Source organism: Ruditapes philippinarum, unplaced genomic scaffold, assembly GCF_026571515.1.
Source record: "Ruditapes philippinarum isolate M1 unplaced genomic scaffold, ASM2657151v2 ctg3563_1_1_1_1, whole genome shotgun sequence".
NCBI lineage: Eukaryota > Metazoa > Mollusca > Bivalvia > Venerida > Veneridae > Ruditapes > Ruditapes philippinarum.
Window position 1 is genome coordinate 1 of NW_026866258.1, and position 16,543 is coordinate 16,543.

The 16,543-nt window shown below is 30.1% G+C and overlaps 1 protein-coding gene across 1 annotated transcript in view; it reads left to right on the forward strand.

Moving 5' to 3' along the window:
• Window positions 1–809: 809 nt before the first annotated feature.
• LOC132731934 (receptor-type tyrosine-protein phosphatase mu-like) overlaps window positions 810–16,543 on the forward strand; it is a gene marked incomplete at its 5' end in the record, with an annotated part of 53,868 nt that continues 38,134 nt past the window's right edge. Inside the window, 18 exons of the mRNA XM_060718228.1 lie at window positions 810–1,692; window positions 2,121–2,340; window positions 2,706–2,764; window positions 3,052–3,351; window positions 3,600–3,721; window positions 4,039–4,126; window positions 4,478–4,536; window positions 4,878–4,914; window positions 5,448–5,551; window positions 5,914–6,042; window positions 6,276–6,424; window positions 6,710–6,845; window positions 7,033–7,152; window positions 7,761–7,857; window positions 8,447–8,480; window positions 9,566–9,701; window positions 10,101–10,229; window positions 10,610–10,773. Coding sequence (XP_060574211.1) covers window positions 810–1,692; window positions 2,121–2,340; window positions 2,706–2,764; window positions 3,052–3,351; window positions 3,600–3,721; window positions 4,039–4,126; window positions 4,478–4,536; window positions 4,878–4,914; window positions 5,448–5,551; window positions 5,914–6,042; window positions 6,276–6,424; window positions 6,710–6,845; window positions 7,033–7,152; window positions 7,761–7,857; window positions 8,447–8,480; window positions 9,566–9,701; window positions 10,101–10,229; window positions 10,610–10,773 — 2,966 coding nt within the window. The remainder of the gene's footprint in view (window positions 1,693–2,120; window positions 2,341–2,705; window positions 2,765–3,051; window positions 3,352–3,599; window positions 3,722–4,038; window positions 4,127–4,477; window positions 4,537–4,877; window positions 4,915–5,447; window positions 5,552–5,913; window positions 6,043–6,275; window positions 6,425–6,709; window positions 6,846–7,032; window positions 7,153–7,760; window positions 7,858–8,446; window positions 8,481–9,565; window positions 9,702–10,100; window positions 10,230–10,609; window positions 10,774–16,543) is intronic.

Genomic DNA, 16,543 nt, shown 5'->3' on the forward strand with positions numbered 1-16,543 from the left:
TTTTTCCTTTTAAACTGGAATAATGGATATTGTAGTAATTCGTTAAATTTAATTGTATGTATCGCTTCTTTTTGTTTAAAATTCTGCATGATACATTCGATATGTCTAACATATTTTATTGTAATGATTACAAATTACAAATAGAAAATACATACCTACAAGGCGTTTAAGTCAAATATATAAACAAAACAAAAAGAAGAATTATTAAAAGCAGCACCGTTTAGTTATGCTAAAACATATGCATTTCCGTAAGTTGATCACATTATTATCTATATATAGAATTCTATCTCTTAGATTTGGATAAAGAAATACAGAAAAATGTTGCTTAAGGAAACGTCAGCATTTATACTAGTATTGATTGTGGATATGGTATTTACTGGTAAGATATTTTACTTTATGATAATTAGTACTGTACTAATGCTGTAAGAATACAAATGTGTGAATTTCTGTTAAAACGTGTTCTTTGAATTTTCTGATTACTTCTATAAATTGTTGACTTTTTAAAGTTTATTTTATTTTATTAATAATTTTGTGTGGTCAATTTTAGAATTTAATATTTTTATAAAAGATCTGACTTAGCATTTTTGTGATTCTATACCTTGTTAATGTGGAAATTAATATAACTGAAAAAAGTAATTAGGAAAAGAAATATATATTAAAAATTTTACAGAATGTTCTGTTGGCTGCCAATGCTCTGGTTCAACTTGCACAAGTTGCGAATCATCTTACTATTTAACAAATGGCTTTTGTTCACCATGCCCCGAAAATTGTAAAGATGTAACAGCTATGATGACTGTACTTTATGTAAGCCACATAATCATGGTTTTAGGTGTTCTTTCAACTGTGATGGTAATTGTTTAAATAGTGAATGCGATGATGATACTGGATATTGTACACAATGTAAATCTGGTTTCTATGGATATAAATGTCAACACAATTGCAGTGTATGTGAAAATGAACGTTGTGATTTACGTACATGTTCGAGTGGTTGTGCAGCTGGATATTATGAGTATAAAGCCGAACTCGAAACAATATGTCAAAATTGTCCGTCAAATTGTAAACATTGTAATGATGGGAAAACATGTTTCCTTTGCCATCATGGTTTTCACCTCTATAAGTTTAATGACAATGTTCACTGTGTGTCATGTTACCAAGAAACTCAATGTCCAGGCTGTGTTATTCAAGGTTGTAACCAATGTCAAGTACACAATGATTCCTTGGTATGCGCTGATTGTCGAGAGGGACAAAGTTTCAATGGTAAAACATGCGTATCAAACACATCATTGTGCTCAAAAGAATGTTCTACGAATTGTGATATTACTGGAATATGTCAAGGAGAATGCAATGAAGGCTGGACTGGTGAAAAATGTTCCGAAAAATGTAACAGCAAATGTTTAAAGTGCTCAAAAGATAACGGAAATATGTGTCTACTGTGCAAAGATAATGTTCACTCAACCTATTGCAGTTTAGCATGCAACCCGGCATGCATATTGCAAAGTGGTAAACCTACATGTGAACATGCAGGCGGATATTGTTTAAACGGATGTAACCAATCATATTGGGGCGACACGTGTGATAAACCTTGTCCTGGAGGATGTAAGGATATTAAATGTGATAGAAACAACGGTGCATGTACGGATGGATGTAAGGACGGACTGACTGGAGATAAATGCACTCAAACTATCACTGTCGGTAAAAGGTTTTATTTTTACTGTAATGAAATGAATTCATTTCAGATTGTTTTATCAAGTTTAAAATTACAAGAACATAGATTGTTTATTACTTTTTGCCTTAACTGATGGTGGCTTTAACACAACACTATTGGTTAGCAATCAAACTATACTTACATTTTTGTTAAGGTAATTGAAGATTTTAGATTTTACAAATGTGTGTCTTTTTATAAAGTTGTTGAAATGCTCTTAAGAGGAAATTTACATGTAAACTTTAATAGTTTTGCTCATAGCATATATTTCATTATCGGCAAATATTAGCACTTCATAATGCTCAATCCCTTATACATGCATATGCATTTATCTTTTATCTTAAGCTTGCATCTGCTTGACGTGATCTTAATTGTATGTGTTTTTGTTATTGTTATTTGAATTTATCAATTTGGACAGAGATAACAACTAGAGCAAGCTCACATCAAACTTTAACTGAGGGAACAGAGATAACAACTAGTCAAACAAGAGTAAGTTCACAACAAACTTTAACTGAGGGTACACAGGTGTCAATACAAGAAAAGAAAGAAAGCAACGAACTTATTATAGGTGCATCAGCAGGAGGAGGCGTTCTAATCTTGATACTGATAATAGTGGGAGTTTGTTTTCTAAAACGAAGGTATAAACAAATTTGCATAAGACCTCATTTCTTTTAAATCATTATTCGTATGAATTATTTTCTGTGAACATATTTACATTCACCCGGAATACTTAACACAAAGCTGAAGTAAGTAAGTAAATAAAAGGGAAAAAGAGCAAATGTATAAAATAGCATCAATCATTCATGACGCATAAGTTCATTTTAAGACTTTAACCTGGAATAAAACTAGGAGATCGATGCGTGTGTTCATTATATTCGGATTAAATATTCCGTTTTTATTTTTTCATTTTTAGGTTTACATATTACATAATATAATATGGATTGTCCTTTAGTTTTATTAAAAAAATGCATTTTATGGAAGAAACTTGTCCTTTATTCGACAGAAAAAAATCCCCGAGAGAAGAATCCGATCAACATGAGGCAGTTATTACAGAAGATCAAAGTATGCATTACACAAAGATAAAAACTATAATACTCTAAAGATATTTACATGATTCATGTATGCACATAACATATATTAGCAGTAGTTTATCACTTTAAGTCGTTTAAAATAACGACAGTGTTACAGTGTGACATAAAATCAATGAAAATGTTTTTGTTTTGTTTTTTAGTTTTTCATAATCATCAACCATTACATCACATAATCTTTAATGTTTAATGAAAGAAATTGATATTTTTCTTGTAATTATTTAAAACTCTTACAGCTATTCATTTCTTCTATGATTTAAGATGTTTATGCAAAACCAATGAAGAAAACGGAAGCAGTTGATGAAATTCAGGACTACATATATGCACAACCTAATAAAACACACAAGCTCAAGAAACCTAGTATGAGAGAAATTAGCAAACCAAAACCAATGTATGATAATTTTGCCATAGACTTAGATGATAGAAAAACTGTCTCAGATGGTACGTATTCCACTATCACTATTGATGGAGATCTTCAAAACAAAACAGAAAAAGAAACGGATGTTGATGAAATAGAATTAGAAGAATTAGACGAAGGCAATTCTAAACTTATCGAAAAAGGTTTGCTTTCATTGAATAACTGTATTCGTATGGGATAATAATATAACATATATGTATAGTATGACTGTAATATTTCTTACCTTATTGTCAGAAATATCGATTGTATCAGATATAAAGTTATTAATGGGAATAAATAGTTTAGAAGATTACTTACTTTTTCAAGTAGTTTGTTTATTATGTGAAATATTTTCAAAACGTCAATGTATACATAGGATCATTCTTAAAAAACAAAGCATTGTAAATTACAGAAGTAAATCCACCGAGTGCTGATTTGTATTACAATACAGCGAGTTTGGTTAGAAGCCGGTATCAAATATCTGACCTTCTTGAACACATCAGGAAGAAGACTGATTATGAAGATGAGTTTGAGGTCGAGTGTATTAATTGTAAACATATCACCGTTCCTGTAAAGGATAAAGGAGACTTACTATCTCTTAAAAATTTATATTTTGAAACAGAAACAAAATTGTATAAAACTAAAATTATTGCTTGAACATTTAAATGATGTAATTTGATACAGTTAACTGCTAGAAATGAACATGTTGCATGAATTAATTCTCGTGTCCGATGAATATACTTATAACTCAAATTTTATTGATATAACGACGATAAATTTGATGATACATAATAAGTCAGCTATTCATACGTGTGGTGTTATATTGTTACGAAACTCATTTTCATTTTTAGAAACTACCGAAAGGTTTGACAAGGCCTTGCGACGAAGCTCTAACCCGGAATAACCGCAAGAAAAATAGATACAACGGAGTGTATGCATGTAATTATGTTTCTTATTTTAAGAAAATATTTGTAAGGTTTGGCCGGGTCGGAATTTATTTACGTTATGCTAGTATTTTATAATCATGTACTTTAAAATCGATATTACGTTTATACATACTATTTTTCCAAAGCATTTGAAGATTCATTATTCAAATTTGATATTTAACAATACTGCTGCTGACTTATATAGTCGCGTGTTTCTCTTATTCAAATAAATCATAACATATCCAGTAAGAATATCCTAGCTTTCACCTAATGTCTGCAATATTTGTTTTCCGAAATATGCGTAAGATATCTTATTAAGTTAATTCGAGCATTTAGGAAGATCATATATTTTCTGCTGTTTCAGATGATGCAACTCGTGTTGTCTTAAAAAGTAAAACTTACATCAACGCAAATTACATTGATGTATGTATAAACTTACATGTTTGTAACATAGTTAAAGTTAAAGCACATATTCAAACATGTAAACATTTTTGTCATTGACAATCCTTTGCTGGTCCTTTTATATTTTGTAGACGTATAAATAATAATTGAATAACTTATGAAGTTTAGCATACTTAAGTCTTGAATTAAATAATGCAATAATTTTGTTACAAAACATGTAAACAAAAAATGGCACATGCATTTGCATTGCCAAGAACTGAACAATTGATTGACCAGATAATATTCAAGAATTATCATTGATATTTGTTTCTGGATATTTTAATATAGAAATATTTTACATTTATTTACGTTTCATAATTTAGGGACACAAGAAGTCACCAGAGTACATAGCTTCTCTTGGTATGTAAACATTTTATTAGTTGGTTTGTACTTCGCACCAACACAGTTTTGGTCATACTTTTTCAGCTTGTACCGATGAATAAAGACCTCAGATGCCCTTCCGTGACTAGAACAACCGATGATATATATGCATAATGTTATTAATATATAATAACAATGATTTTAAAAAACGATTTTCAACTCTGGTGAATACTGTCTACAATCATATCAAATACTGCAAATATTTGTCTCTTGGTCACACAATGTTTTTATTCTTACAGACAAGTTTTCTTTGATTCTTGGTTAATGTATTAAAAATAGTATTTAACTTGATAATAAATAACACTTTTTCGCAGGAACAGACCCAATACAACCGAGTCTGTAACGCTTTATTTCCATTACGCTTAGAGATCTCGATTTTCCGGATTTTTATCCAGCTAATAAAATGTCATTAAAATGCAATGCGAAATTACCACTAACGTATTCTATTACTTTAGGGTGTCATATTTTCACCAATATTCCTCTTATATTTCTTTACTCATTACTGATTTAAGGACCAACTAAAGATACAATGAATGGCTATAAAGACTTTTGGGAGATGGTATGGGAAGAAAGAACAGATAAAATTATTATGTTGACCAATCTAGATGAGTCTGGGGTTTGTATATTAACACACTTGCCAGAAAAAAAAACTTGATTTATTTTTGTATTTTTCCTTAATAACTTGACTTCATATATAAAGATCTGTAGAAAGATACAGCCTGATTAAAACATATTATTAAATCATTAGAAATATATTTTTGACACTTACATAACGTAATTAAAATAAACATTTTCTTACAGTTATATTAATATAGTGCATTATAATAAGAACATTATGCATTTACCTAAGTATTTTATTTTCTACGTATAATTGTTTGTATTGTACAAATATTAATGTTGGGTCACGTATAATTGGGTTAGAGACACAATAATTTAATAAAAGTAAAAATATCAAATCATGCTTTGCTTTCTTCATAGAAAATGAAATGTGAGCAGTACTGGCCTGATCAAGGGAAAACAAAGAATTACCATGGATACAAAGTAGTGTGCATTGCTGAGAAAATATTTTCAGAATTCACTTTAAGGGAGTTTTCTGTTAATGTGCAGGTATGTTATATGGTACCAAAACATAAATATACGTTGTAATGACCTTTGATTTCATTATCGTTTAAGACATTTAAATGTTCTGCTTGTTTAATCTTTCTAAAAGGTTGATCAAAAGTTATCTGTATCCCTAGATTGTACTAATTTGTCTTGAAATTTGTAAACAACAGACCTCAAATTATAATACACATTTCATAACAATGTATTTTGTGTGTTGTTCTTTTTTCATTTCAAAGGGTTCTGGATCAAGGAAAGTGACACAATATCACTATACCGCCTGGCCCGACCGATCCGTTCCAGACAATGTTGCCTCTCTGGTAGAGTTTAGAAACAAAGTTGAACAATCAAAGTCAAATGATGCTGGCCCAATGGTAGTACATTGCAGGTATTTGTTTGTACTAATATGATATATATGACTGATAACTGCAAAGACTCGTCAAACCATATATCGTCAGATGTCGACATACACATTACGAAAATTAATCTCAAGAATTAATAAGAATGTGCATTAAGTAATATAATGCAAATATTATTACAGGAGTGTAATGACTCAAAGCCAAAAATAATATTTTGAGTTGTTACTTTCATTTATAAAAAAGAAAACCTTTTACATTCATATCGATTTTGGTACTATGTAATTTTATCATCCTTCTATGTTTTTATATACCAGTGCAGGAATCGGTAGAACTGGAACCTATATCGCATTGGATACACTTATACAGATAGGCAAGAATGATAATTATGTTGACATTTTTGGTCGTGTGATGGCGCTACGTGGACAAAGAGGCCACATGGTGCAAAACTTGGTATGTTATTATATATGGATGATATTTGTTTTTTAACACATGTTTGTCATCAATGTACTTTAATTGTGATTTCTTTACAATCTATTATGATGGATATTATAGTAGGATATATATTTTAAGTTGTATTTTTATTATTTGACATAATAATTGTTATTCAGAACTATGTATTGTTCTTTCTCTTATTTAGGAACAGTATATATTTCTTCACCGATGTCTTCTGTATGCCCTCACGTGCGATCCCGATCCACTTCCGGTCACACATATTCCTCGTTTGATGACAGATGATAAAATATCACATCAGTTTCAGGTACATGTGTATATATTTATACAAATTGTGTTATTATAAAAGCTTGTTTGTTTTATAATATCTTCCATTTTAGATTAATTAAAATCAGTATAATGACTGTAAACATACACTCAACTGTTCATGAAATATTGTGACGGAAACTTTCGCTGTTTTATTGATTCCAATTATTTCATGTTTCTCTCCTCTGTGATATTTTTAAGCAAATCGTTTTCATATTGGATACTTGATACTGTTTATTCTGAAGAAAGTGCTTGATAGTAATCACTCTACTCCTGCACTTCCTTTTAAACAAATAAGTTATCAATACATCCGCAAACGCTCCCATTTGAGATTAAAAATTCACTGTTGATCAATTATCTCCTTATGTATAATCTAAACATACGAATATTGTGTAAAATCGAATAATAACCATTAAGAAGATCATTATTATCAGTCTAATTGAAATTTGCCTAAGATTTAAATAGTTTTAAGGGGATAAAGCTGGCAAAGGAAAAAAAATAATAAAAGAAATCAAAAAGGTCATGGTCATTTGTAAGATATTTTTTAAGTTACCTAATGAACAAGAATCATCTTAGTAACAGGTGTGGTTGACTTTCTGAACATTTCAGACATTTACTGATGTTGTTATGCCGGAAGACTTGGATGGGAAATCATCTGCTAACAAGAAAATAAGGAAGGAAAATAGACACGGAGCTGACATTCCTGGTAAACTATGCAAATTCGAAAATAAGTCAGTGCCACAAGGGGATGGGGCTAATACATAAAATACATTTTCAATTACATAAAATAGAAGTAGAATTTTGACCTAATGATCCTTTGGCAGACAGAGTTGATTAAATTTACTAAATATAAAATAATTATTACAGTTAGCGTAAGTTTAGAGCTGTATAAAAAGAAGATTAGAAAACCAACCCGTAATTCATAATTGTTTACAAACGTTCTTAAAACTTAAAAGTTTGAACATTTTTGGCATTTCAACAATATCACATTACATATAGCCATTGTATAGGTAAACTTCCTTTTCCATTCACACTTATAATACCATACTGTGTTAGTAATCGAAGATGTATAGAATATAACCGTCTGTAAATATACCCTATTTGTATAAAAATCTCATTTAAATAGGCAATCTTGGCTATTCAATGGTTTGTTAGGTTTGGTTTCAGGGTAATCCCCTATTGTGCATTAGGAAGTGATTTTAAGCCGAAAATATATTTTATAACATAAAGCCATAAAACAAATTTAAATTCAACATTTTAAGATTTTAATAAATAGTCATCCTTTTTATGTGTAGGCGATGATTACAGAGTGAGTACTGTCATCACAAAGCATGACTACATAAATGCTGTTTATTAAAAGTAAGTATTCAAGTGAAAGTAATTTTGATTTCGTTTTGAAGTTTCGATTGTCTCCCTTTTCAATATTTTTTCGTGAACTTTGCTTACGTTGCCTCCCTTTCTTTCATAAAAATATATATAGATATCCTCTTCAATCGGATAATCCTCGGCTATAATTCATAATAACTTCGGAAGCAATACGGATAGAAAGTAGTTCTACAACGTGATTTCAGATGTAAACAGAAACAGGGAGTGTAATCTTCGATAATGTAAAACGAATATATATATTTGACATCCAAAGGAAAATAAAGTCCGTTTCGGTAATATATTATTGAAAATATGTTTGACAACGATTTTCAATTAAGATATAACCCTGATGAACGATTAAAATACAAATCCGACTTAGTGTCAACAGGTTGGCATGCTGTACTTTCGGTTTCTACAACCATGATAATAAGTATATAAATATTGTACTGTGTACATGTATATTTATGAATTAACTTATTTTGGATTGGCCTTTACATGATATATTGGAAAAATACTAGTCAACAACTCCCAGCATAACTATTTGTTTCTTAGAGTAGGTTAGACCGAAATACCGTATCCGTTCTGTGTATTCATACTATTGTGTTCGAGGTCCTTTTCTATAGATTGACGGAAAGGGCCGAAAAGTTGCGATCGATATCCTCATGTTGAATTGATACATAATGCATTTAAATTGTATTATTTTAATTGACATTTTAATAATACTCTTTATTATATTAGCACAATGTGGATATATGTAAGCTATTTAAAATCACAGATATTTTTACGAAAATCTTACATTATTGTTGTCATCGTATATTTAATTTCTTTTCACTCATCCTAGAAAAGTTTGGGAGCTGGTCATATTCCCGCGTTATTATCGTTCGTAGACGGACTTTATATAAGTCTAGATCTATATGAAATAGTAAGTGTTGTAAAATCGTTCATACTTTTAACATGATTACGAGCAATTTTAAATATACTTTAAAACGGCATAATTAAGTTATAATGTTATGTAAAAATTATACTTTACTCAGTATTTTCAATTTCAGGGATACGAAAATCCATACAAAATTCATTGTATCGCAGACGCCAATGTCGAATACAGTGGAAGACTTTATATCGATGCTTTATCAAGAAAAATGTGCTTGTGTCATTAGTCTAGACGACGAACACCTAAAAGATAAAGTAAGTGCACATTTAAAGATAATATAGCTTGTTTAAAATAATTATTTACATGTAAAAGATTTTATTTAATAGTAATGGTTGGCAAATTAATCCATACCTAACATAATTTAGTTTCAGTGTCGTTTTACAACAAAATTTAATGCAATACAAATGTTAGCTATGAAAAGAACCTGGAGGATGGGGTGGATTAAACATAGAATCACCTTTAAAGCTTAAATACTGTGAGAGGTTTTTGCATTCTAAATCATTTTGTTTGTATGTTAATTTATAATTTAGACTGATTTTGAATTTTCGCGAAAAATTCTGATCAAATGTTATAACTGATTTCATATAGATTACTTGTAAAAGATGATATTTTATTTTTTTAGGTTTGTTACTTTTGAATATTACTCATTATAGTCTGTCGGACATTATTTACCACAAGATGAAAAGGCGTTCAAAGTTGGTCATTTCCAAGTAACTTGTAAGACGGTTGACACAACGGATTATGGTACAATACGAGACATGACAATATCACGCACTGGATTGGTAGATGTTTTATATTAATTTAGACGAAAATAAGTTCTGAGAATTATTACGCCAGATCTTTTTGATGTCTCGATGCATAAAATTAAGGTTTCGGCTTTTCCTTCCAGATTCGAATATTTTTGTTTTTCATTTAAAATACATCACATTCATTTTGTTCACTGGTCAAGGTCAAACATTATCCTGCAAGAACAATGAACGTTTTGAAAAAGGAAATGTGTGCAGGATTTGGGAGTTGTAGCTAGTCAGTAGTGATCTATTGTTATATCTATTATCACATAATTTCAATCCAGAACTTCCTATGAGATTATGTATGATTACCGAACCACTTTATATAAGTTATATTTAGAGAACAATTAATCACAGACTTTTGTTACATAAAGCACCTTTCTGGAGGAGAGCTGCATTTGAAACATTACCAGTATAACGGATGGAATCAGTCAGAAAAAGTCCCACATAAAGTTGAACCGTTTGTAAAGCTAGCCAAGGATGTTGAGAATAAGGTCAAAGGTCAAAGTGAAGAAAGACCAATCGTAGTTCATTGCTTGTAAGTATTGAATTTAAGTGATTTACTAGACCGCTTTTAACAAAAGAGCCGGTAGGTAAGATATAGTCAGACCCGTTATTTGAATCATAACTGACTTTATCTTCAAAATGTCGATACGTTTTTTACACAGTATCGGACTGTACATCGCTTTCATTATAACAACATAATAGCTGTTTATCAATGTAGCACTTGATCGCTTTTGTACTTTTAACAAGGGATTACACCTACTCCAAGCAAATAAAATTCAAGCCATTCAATGTAAGCAAACTGTAAGTGCTTTTGTATACGCCGTGACTACCGAATAACGTCAATAAGCATGATAATTATTTATAATTGACAATTTTTTTCCTTAGGGTCCAACCAGGTATCTATAACATACATACATAATTCTTTACATATTCTATAGCACCTGTGTTTATATGCTTTTTGTTTAATTAGATTATAATAAATATTTTGCACGTTTGTGTATATTTGGTTGAAGCTAGAAATGTTCGCGGATTTGTTATAAGTGACATACTCGCGGCTATAAAGATTCGCGGAATCATGCCTATCGCGAAAAGCGCTAACTTAAAACGAGCGAAATCTTTTCTAGGAATACAGTAAAACAAATCTATTTGCGAAATCAATTTTTCATATTTTGAATTTCTGTTGATCCTTTATGAGAGGAATCATTATATATGTATGCCCGTGTTTTTTATTGTGTAGCTATATTTAGAGCTGTGTGTTTGAACCGGCTTCAATCTTCTGTGGAAGCAATTGAATATGTAAATGTATACTTTATAATTATATAGATAGTTTTGTGATATATGCTGTTATTTATAGGACTGGTGCTGAACCGAAGCTGCTTATTCTGTGCTGTCTCTATCATATCAGAAAAGTGTTTCTTTGAGAAAGAAATTAGTGTCCTGAATACCATTTGCCAACTGCGTTCAAGGAGGAAGTCAGCTTTTACTGACATTGTAAGTCATTAACTTACGAGCATTTTAACCAGATATCACTATAAGAATTTATTATACTTGTTAGTAATAAAGTAAGTAAAAAATAAATTAACTATCGTCATGAAATGCATGTGAATTAGCTATCCTTTGCAGTTTAGATAAATATTCTCTATTCTTGCTTCTTATTAAAGTTGTATTTGACGAGTTATTGAGTTATAGTTGTCTATGTCATTTCACACTGCATCAATAATTACACAAGAACTTTTTACGAGTATACGCAACTTATCATTATTTTGAACCTGTCTGATATTTCAGAATATTACATCTTATATAAACCCCCGCAAACATGTATTTACTTACCATTCTTTATCTTATCGCAAATTTATCAGTTAATAAAATTCGCCTAATTGTCAAATCAATTGCAAAACATTGCCTATGTCTACCAGGAGAGACTGAAAGTTTTAAATTACATAAAATAAAACACAAAAATACGGTTATTGACAATTGATATCATGGAATGATTTAATTACTATTATTATTATTTTTGTCTAAATTATCAATTTACTTTATTTCAGGCACAATTCAGGTTTTGTTACCAACATGTAAAATATCTTGCTGAGATTTCCGACAAGAAAAAATACTATAATATGAGCGAGTTGTTGTGAACAATGGTTGAAGAAATTCGTCTTTATGATCAATTAATTACTACACAGATATGATACGTGTTAAAAAGCTGAAAATGCTAATATTTTCAAAAGCCTTTTTTGTTTGGTGTCCTGTTGCAATCTCTGAAAAGACATATTACTCACTGGCCATGCATAATTTTGAACAATATTGTTTTAGTGTTGTTTTGACAAAAAATCATTTATAGTCTTTTGGTATCTTATATGAAAACCAAGACATTTTCCTAATCTCTATCTAAAAAATAGTTCACCTCTTCGAGCACTGTTTTCTTCAGGTGATATACATCTTGCACGTTTTTAATTCAATTTTACAACATAACAAGTAATACGTTTACCTTTTCTTCTAAAAATAATACTCATTGTTTTTTTAAATACATGTAAGGACACAAGTATAAATATGATTACCTTTTTATTATACAGTACTGCAGTGTACTGTGAAGTTTTGAAATATTTTGTTATAACGGTTTTCTAATTGCATTTTGTTTAATTATCTAAATTCGCTTGTATTTGTAATTTTTATGTATTTAGCGAACAGTATGCATTTGTGTGCTTAATATCAACATTTTGATTTTATTTTACTATGTTCCGGTCATTTTATTTTATTAATGAAAAACATGATACTAATTTGCTCATTGAATATTTAAAAGTATATAATTAAATGATATAATATAAGACTGTCACATTTCATGCAAGTAAATATTTAAGTTCGGGATTGTTCTATTTTTTCTCAACATGATATTATCAATATTATGACAAAAGAGATTACATATACCATTATGAATCCAGAATCCAGTAGTGGTATAAGAAACTGGTAGAAAAATAACTACTATTTAACTTTTATATCTGCCATGTGCAATAAACATAAATATATCAATAATTTAAACAAATTATATTATGATTATGATAAAAGAAAGTATCAGTTTTATGAAAAATCAATATATCAATCAATATATTAAAGAAATAACTGCCTTTAACATATATTATATGAGTGAAATATTATTCTGTGTGCAAGTCCTTGCTTTATGGCTTATATAAATTAAGTAATTATTGTACCAACTTTGCTTCTTTCCCTAAAAGTAAGTTTTTTTATCCAAAAAGGTTTATGAGCTATAATGACTTTTATAACTAAGGTTTATATATTTCATTTCATCTCATGAGCGGAATCAATAAACGGAGTCTGAAATTGTCAACTATTTTCCTTTTGCATAGCTCTCGAGTATCCTTACATTTTAACACAGTATAGCATATTATATAATAACATAAGAATAAAGTACAGACTCTCCATAAAGCATGTATTCTTAACAAGAAAGTCATGTTTTGAAAAGATATGTTTATGATAAAGCCTACAGGGTATGCTTTTATTTTATAAATTATGATAATCAAAAAATATAAGTAAATATTTATCTTTATAAAAGAGATTTATACACTTGAGCTTTTTAAACTAGATTCGAAAAGTACATGTTATTTGAACAAGTTTATTAAGTTGCTATTAACTAATTCAGCCTGTCGAAATACAGTTTATAATCCAACATCGGTTTATTATCTGTCCAAGAGTTGTATAAAAATAAAGTATCTCCAACGTACATATTTATTATGTTTTAAATATAAGTGGTTTTGAAATAATAGTCTTTTCAACATAGATCTTCAACATCTTCCTATTGGTTAGCATCGATATCCTCTCCATTACTGGTTAATTAACTATAAATCTTTTCAGCATGTATCTTGAAAGTACAGACATTTAAATTCAGATGAAGACTGTAGCTAGCTCTTTAATCACTGTTGTCACTTTAGTCACTTAAGCTTCTTCTGCATGAGTTCTTCGCAGATATAGTTCTATAGTTGATCTCGAACTATATGGTTTATTAATTCAACACATACATTGACATTTGAAAAACAAAATGTTTTTCCACATTCCACCATTGGTGTTAAATAATTAAGGTATCCTATTGCAAAATTTGTATGCGTCTTGCATTTATTTTTACAATTTATTGTTACACTGCTGTATGCTATAATTGTTAGCTTTGTAATACTAACGCTTTAATAGATTAATGACATGGAAATTATTGAAGATTTATGTTCGAATAAATACGAGTAAAAAATTACATTATTTATAGTTATTTTTGATAAATCCATATGCTAGTGGGTGACATTACATTTTGCCTATTAAAGCCAAGCCACAAACCGAATGCCAAATAGGCTCAGATTCGGTGTTCCTATTGAACAGTTCCTGTGGTTTTTTTTTTTCACATTCCTACATTATGCGTAATCACTGTAATAACCAGTCAACAAACTTCCTACAATGGAAAATAGTACATACGAGGGTTGTCCAAAATATTCGTGCACTGCAGTTATTGTCGAGAGAGTTATTGATAAAACAACATGAATTATATATCACTTGAAGGGTGATCTGTCTCAAATGAGAAACCAAAAGATTAAGCCGTGTAACTGGCATATCGTGAAAATTGTCATACAGTTACCTTAGTAACGTCTTACCGTCGCACGACAAAAAATTGGGTAAGTTCATTACTGTGATTGTATTATTTTTTGTTGCTTGTAAAGTGGCATTTGCTTTGTATATCATAATTTGTTTTACTGTCAATAGAGGAATGATTGATGCAAAGTATTCTGTAGTTTTTATTGTTCTTATACAACGTACATGTAGCATATTCCACCAGTGCACGAATATATTGGACAACACTCGTCACATGCGCCTGCATTACGGACGGATATCTGCCTGATCGGTTGTCATCGTCTACCGACTCTCGCCCCTCTAAAGAGAGTTTGTGCCATTTAAAAACCAGACTTTCATGACGCTGAACTGGCCCCGCTTCCCCCTTTAAGTTCTTTATATGTATCTCTCGGTGTTTCACCAATATTTGCGCAAAATTTAATGTCATCCGTATTTCCAGACGTTTAGAGACTGACATTTTCACGTAATGACAGTATTGACGACCACACAGAAATGTTTGTTCACAATCGTTACAAAAGCGCAAATGACGTCATATTTTCTAGTAACGTCTGGAAACATACACACACTTTTTCCTAAATTTTGATGTTTAATTGTAATGTTTTAAGGACACTAAAAACATCAAAATAATGAACTAACCCAATTTTATGTCGTGCGCCGGTATTACGTTACCTAGGTAACTGTATGATGATTCATTTTCTTCTCGACACGTTGGGTACACAGGTTTTGTTTTGTTTTCTTATTACAGATAAATTTTCCCTTCAAGTGATATATAATTCATGTCTTTTTATTAATAACTCTCACGACAATTACTACAGTGCACGAATTTTTGGACAACCCTCGTATATATTATAATTATACGACGTCAAGCAATCATTACATTTGTGCATCGGTACTGCCAAAAAAAGTAAAAACATTTATTTATTTACTTTTTTATTTTTAATTCAATTCTTGCTATAGAGGCATTGTGTAAAATACATAACATTGAGTTGACTTAAAGGACATTGATTGGTTTTCATCTATGTGATCTTACTTTCAAAAGACTCTGAACAGAGAAGCAAAATTGTGAAAATATATTTTATGAGGTTAATGTTGTAAAAAGAGAAAAGATTTCTCGGTCAAAGCGAAGAAATCATAAAACACTGATACGCTAGATACTTTTGGAGGTTTAATAACAATTTTCTTTACCGTCATTTAAGAAGATCAAAAGACTCACCTAATGACAGTGTAAATTTATAATGATTTAAACACGTGTTATACATTATAGGGAATATGAATATGCTATGTCCAGATTGTCCTATAAATATTTCAACTTGCTCCACCTTATTTTCGCTGCACTTAACGTAGTGTACTTTCATATTTTAAAATATCAATCATTATGATGATATGCATAACTAATACTATCATACACTAAGCATTATAATCAATTAGACAGATTAAAGATTGAACAAGAAAAATAATATACATTAATCTAATTTTGGCTAGAGGACGAGCATTTTCATAATTTGATTATCCTTAAGGGGCTTGAAGGATGCTTAATATCTTCGCGTCGAACTAAGAAGAATAATTCATATATTGCAAATCAACCAACAACGATCGAAATTTTGCGTATATTACTTCTTTTATCTTTTAATTCAAATTATTTTAGATGGTCTTATGTGTACAGAAGTGCATTTAAAATT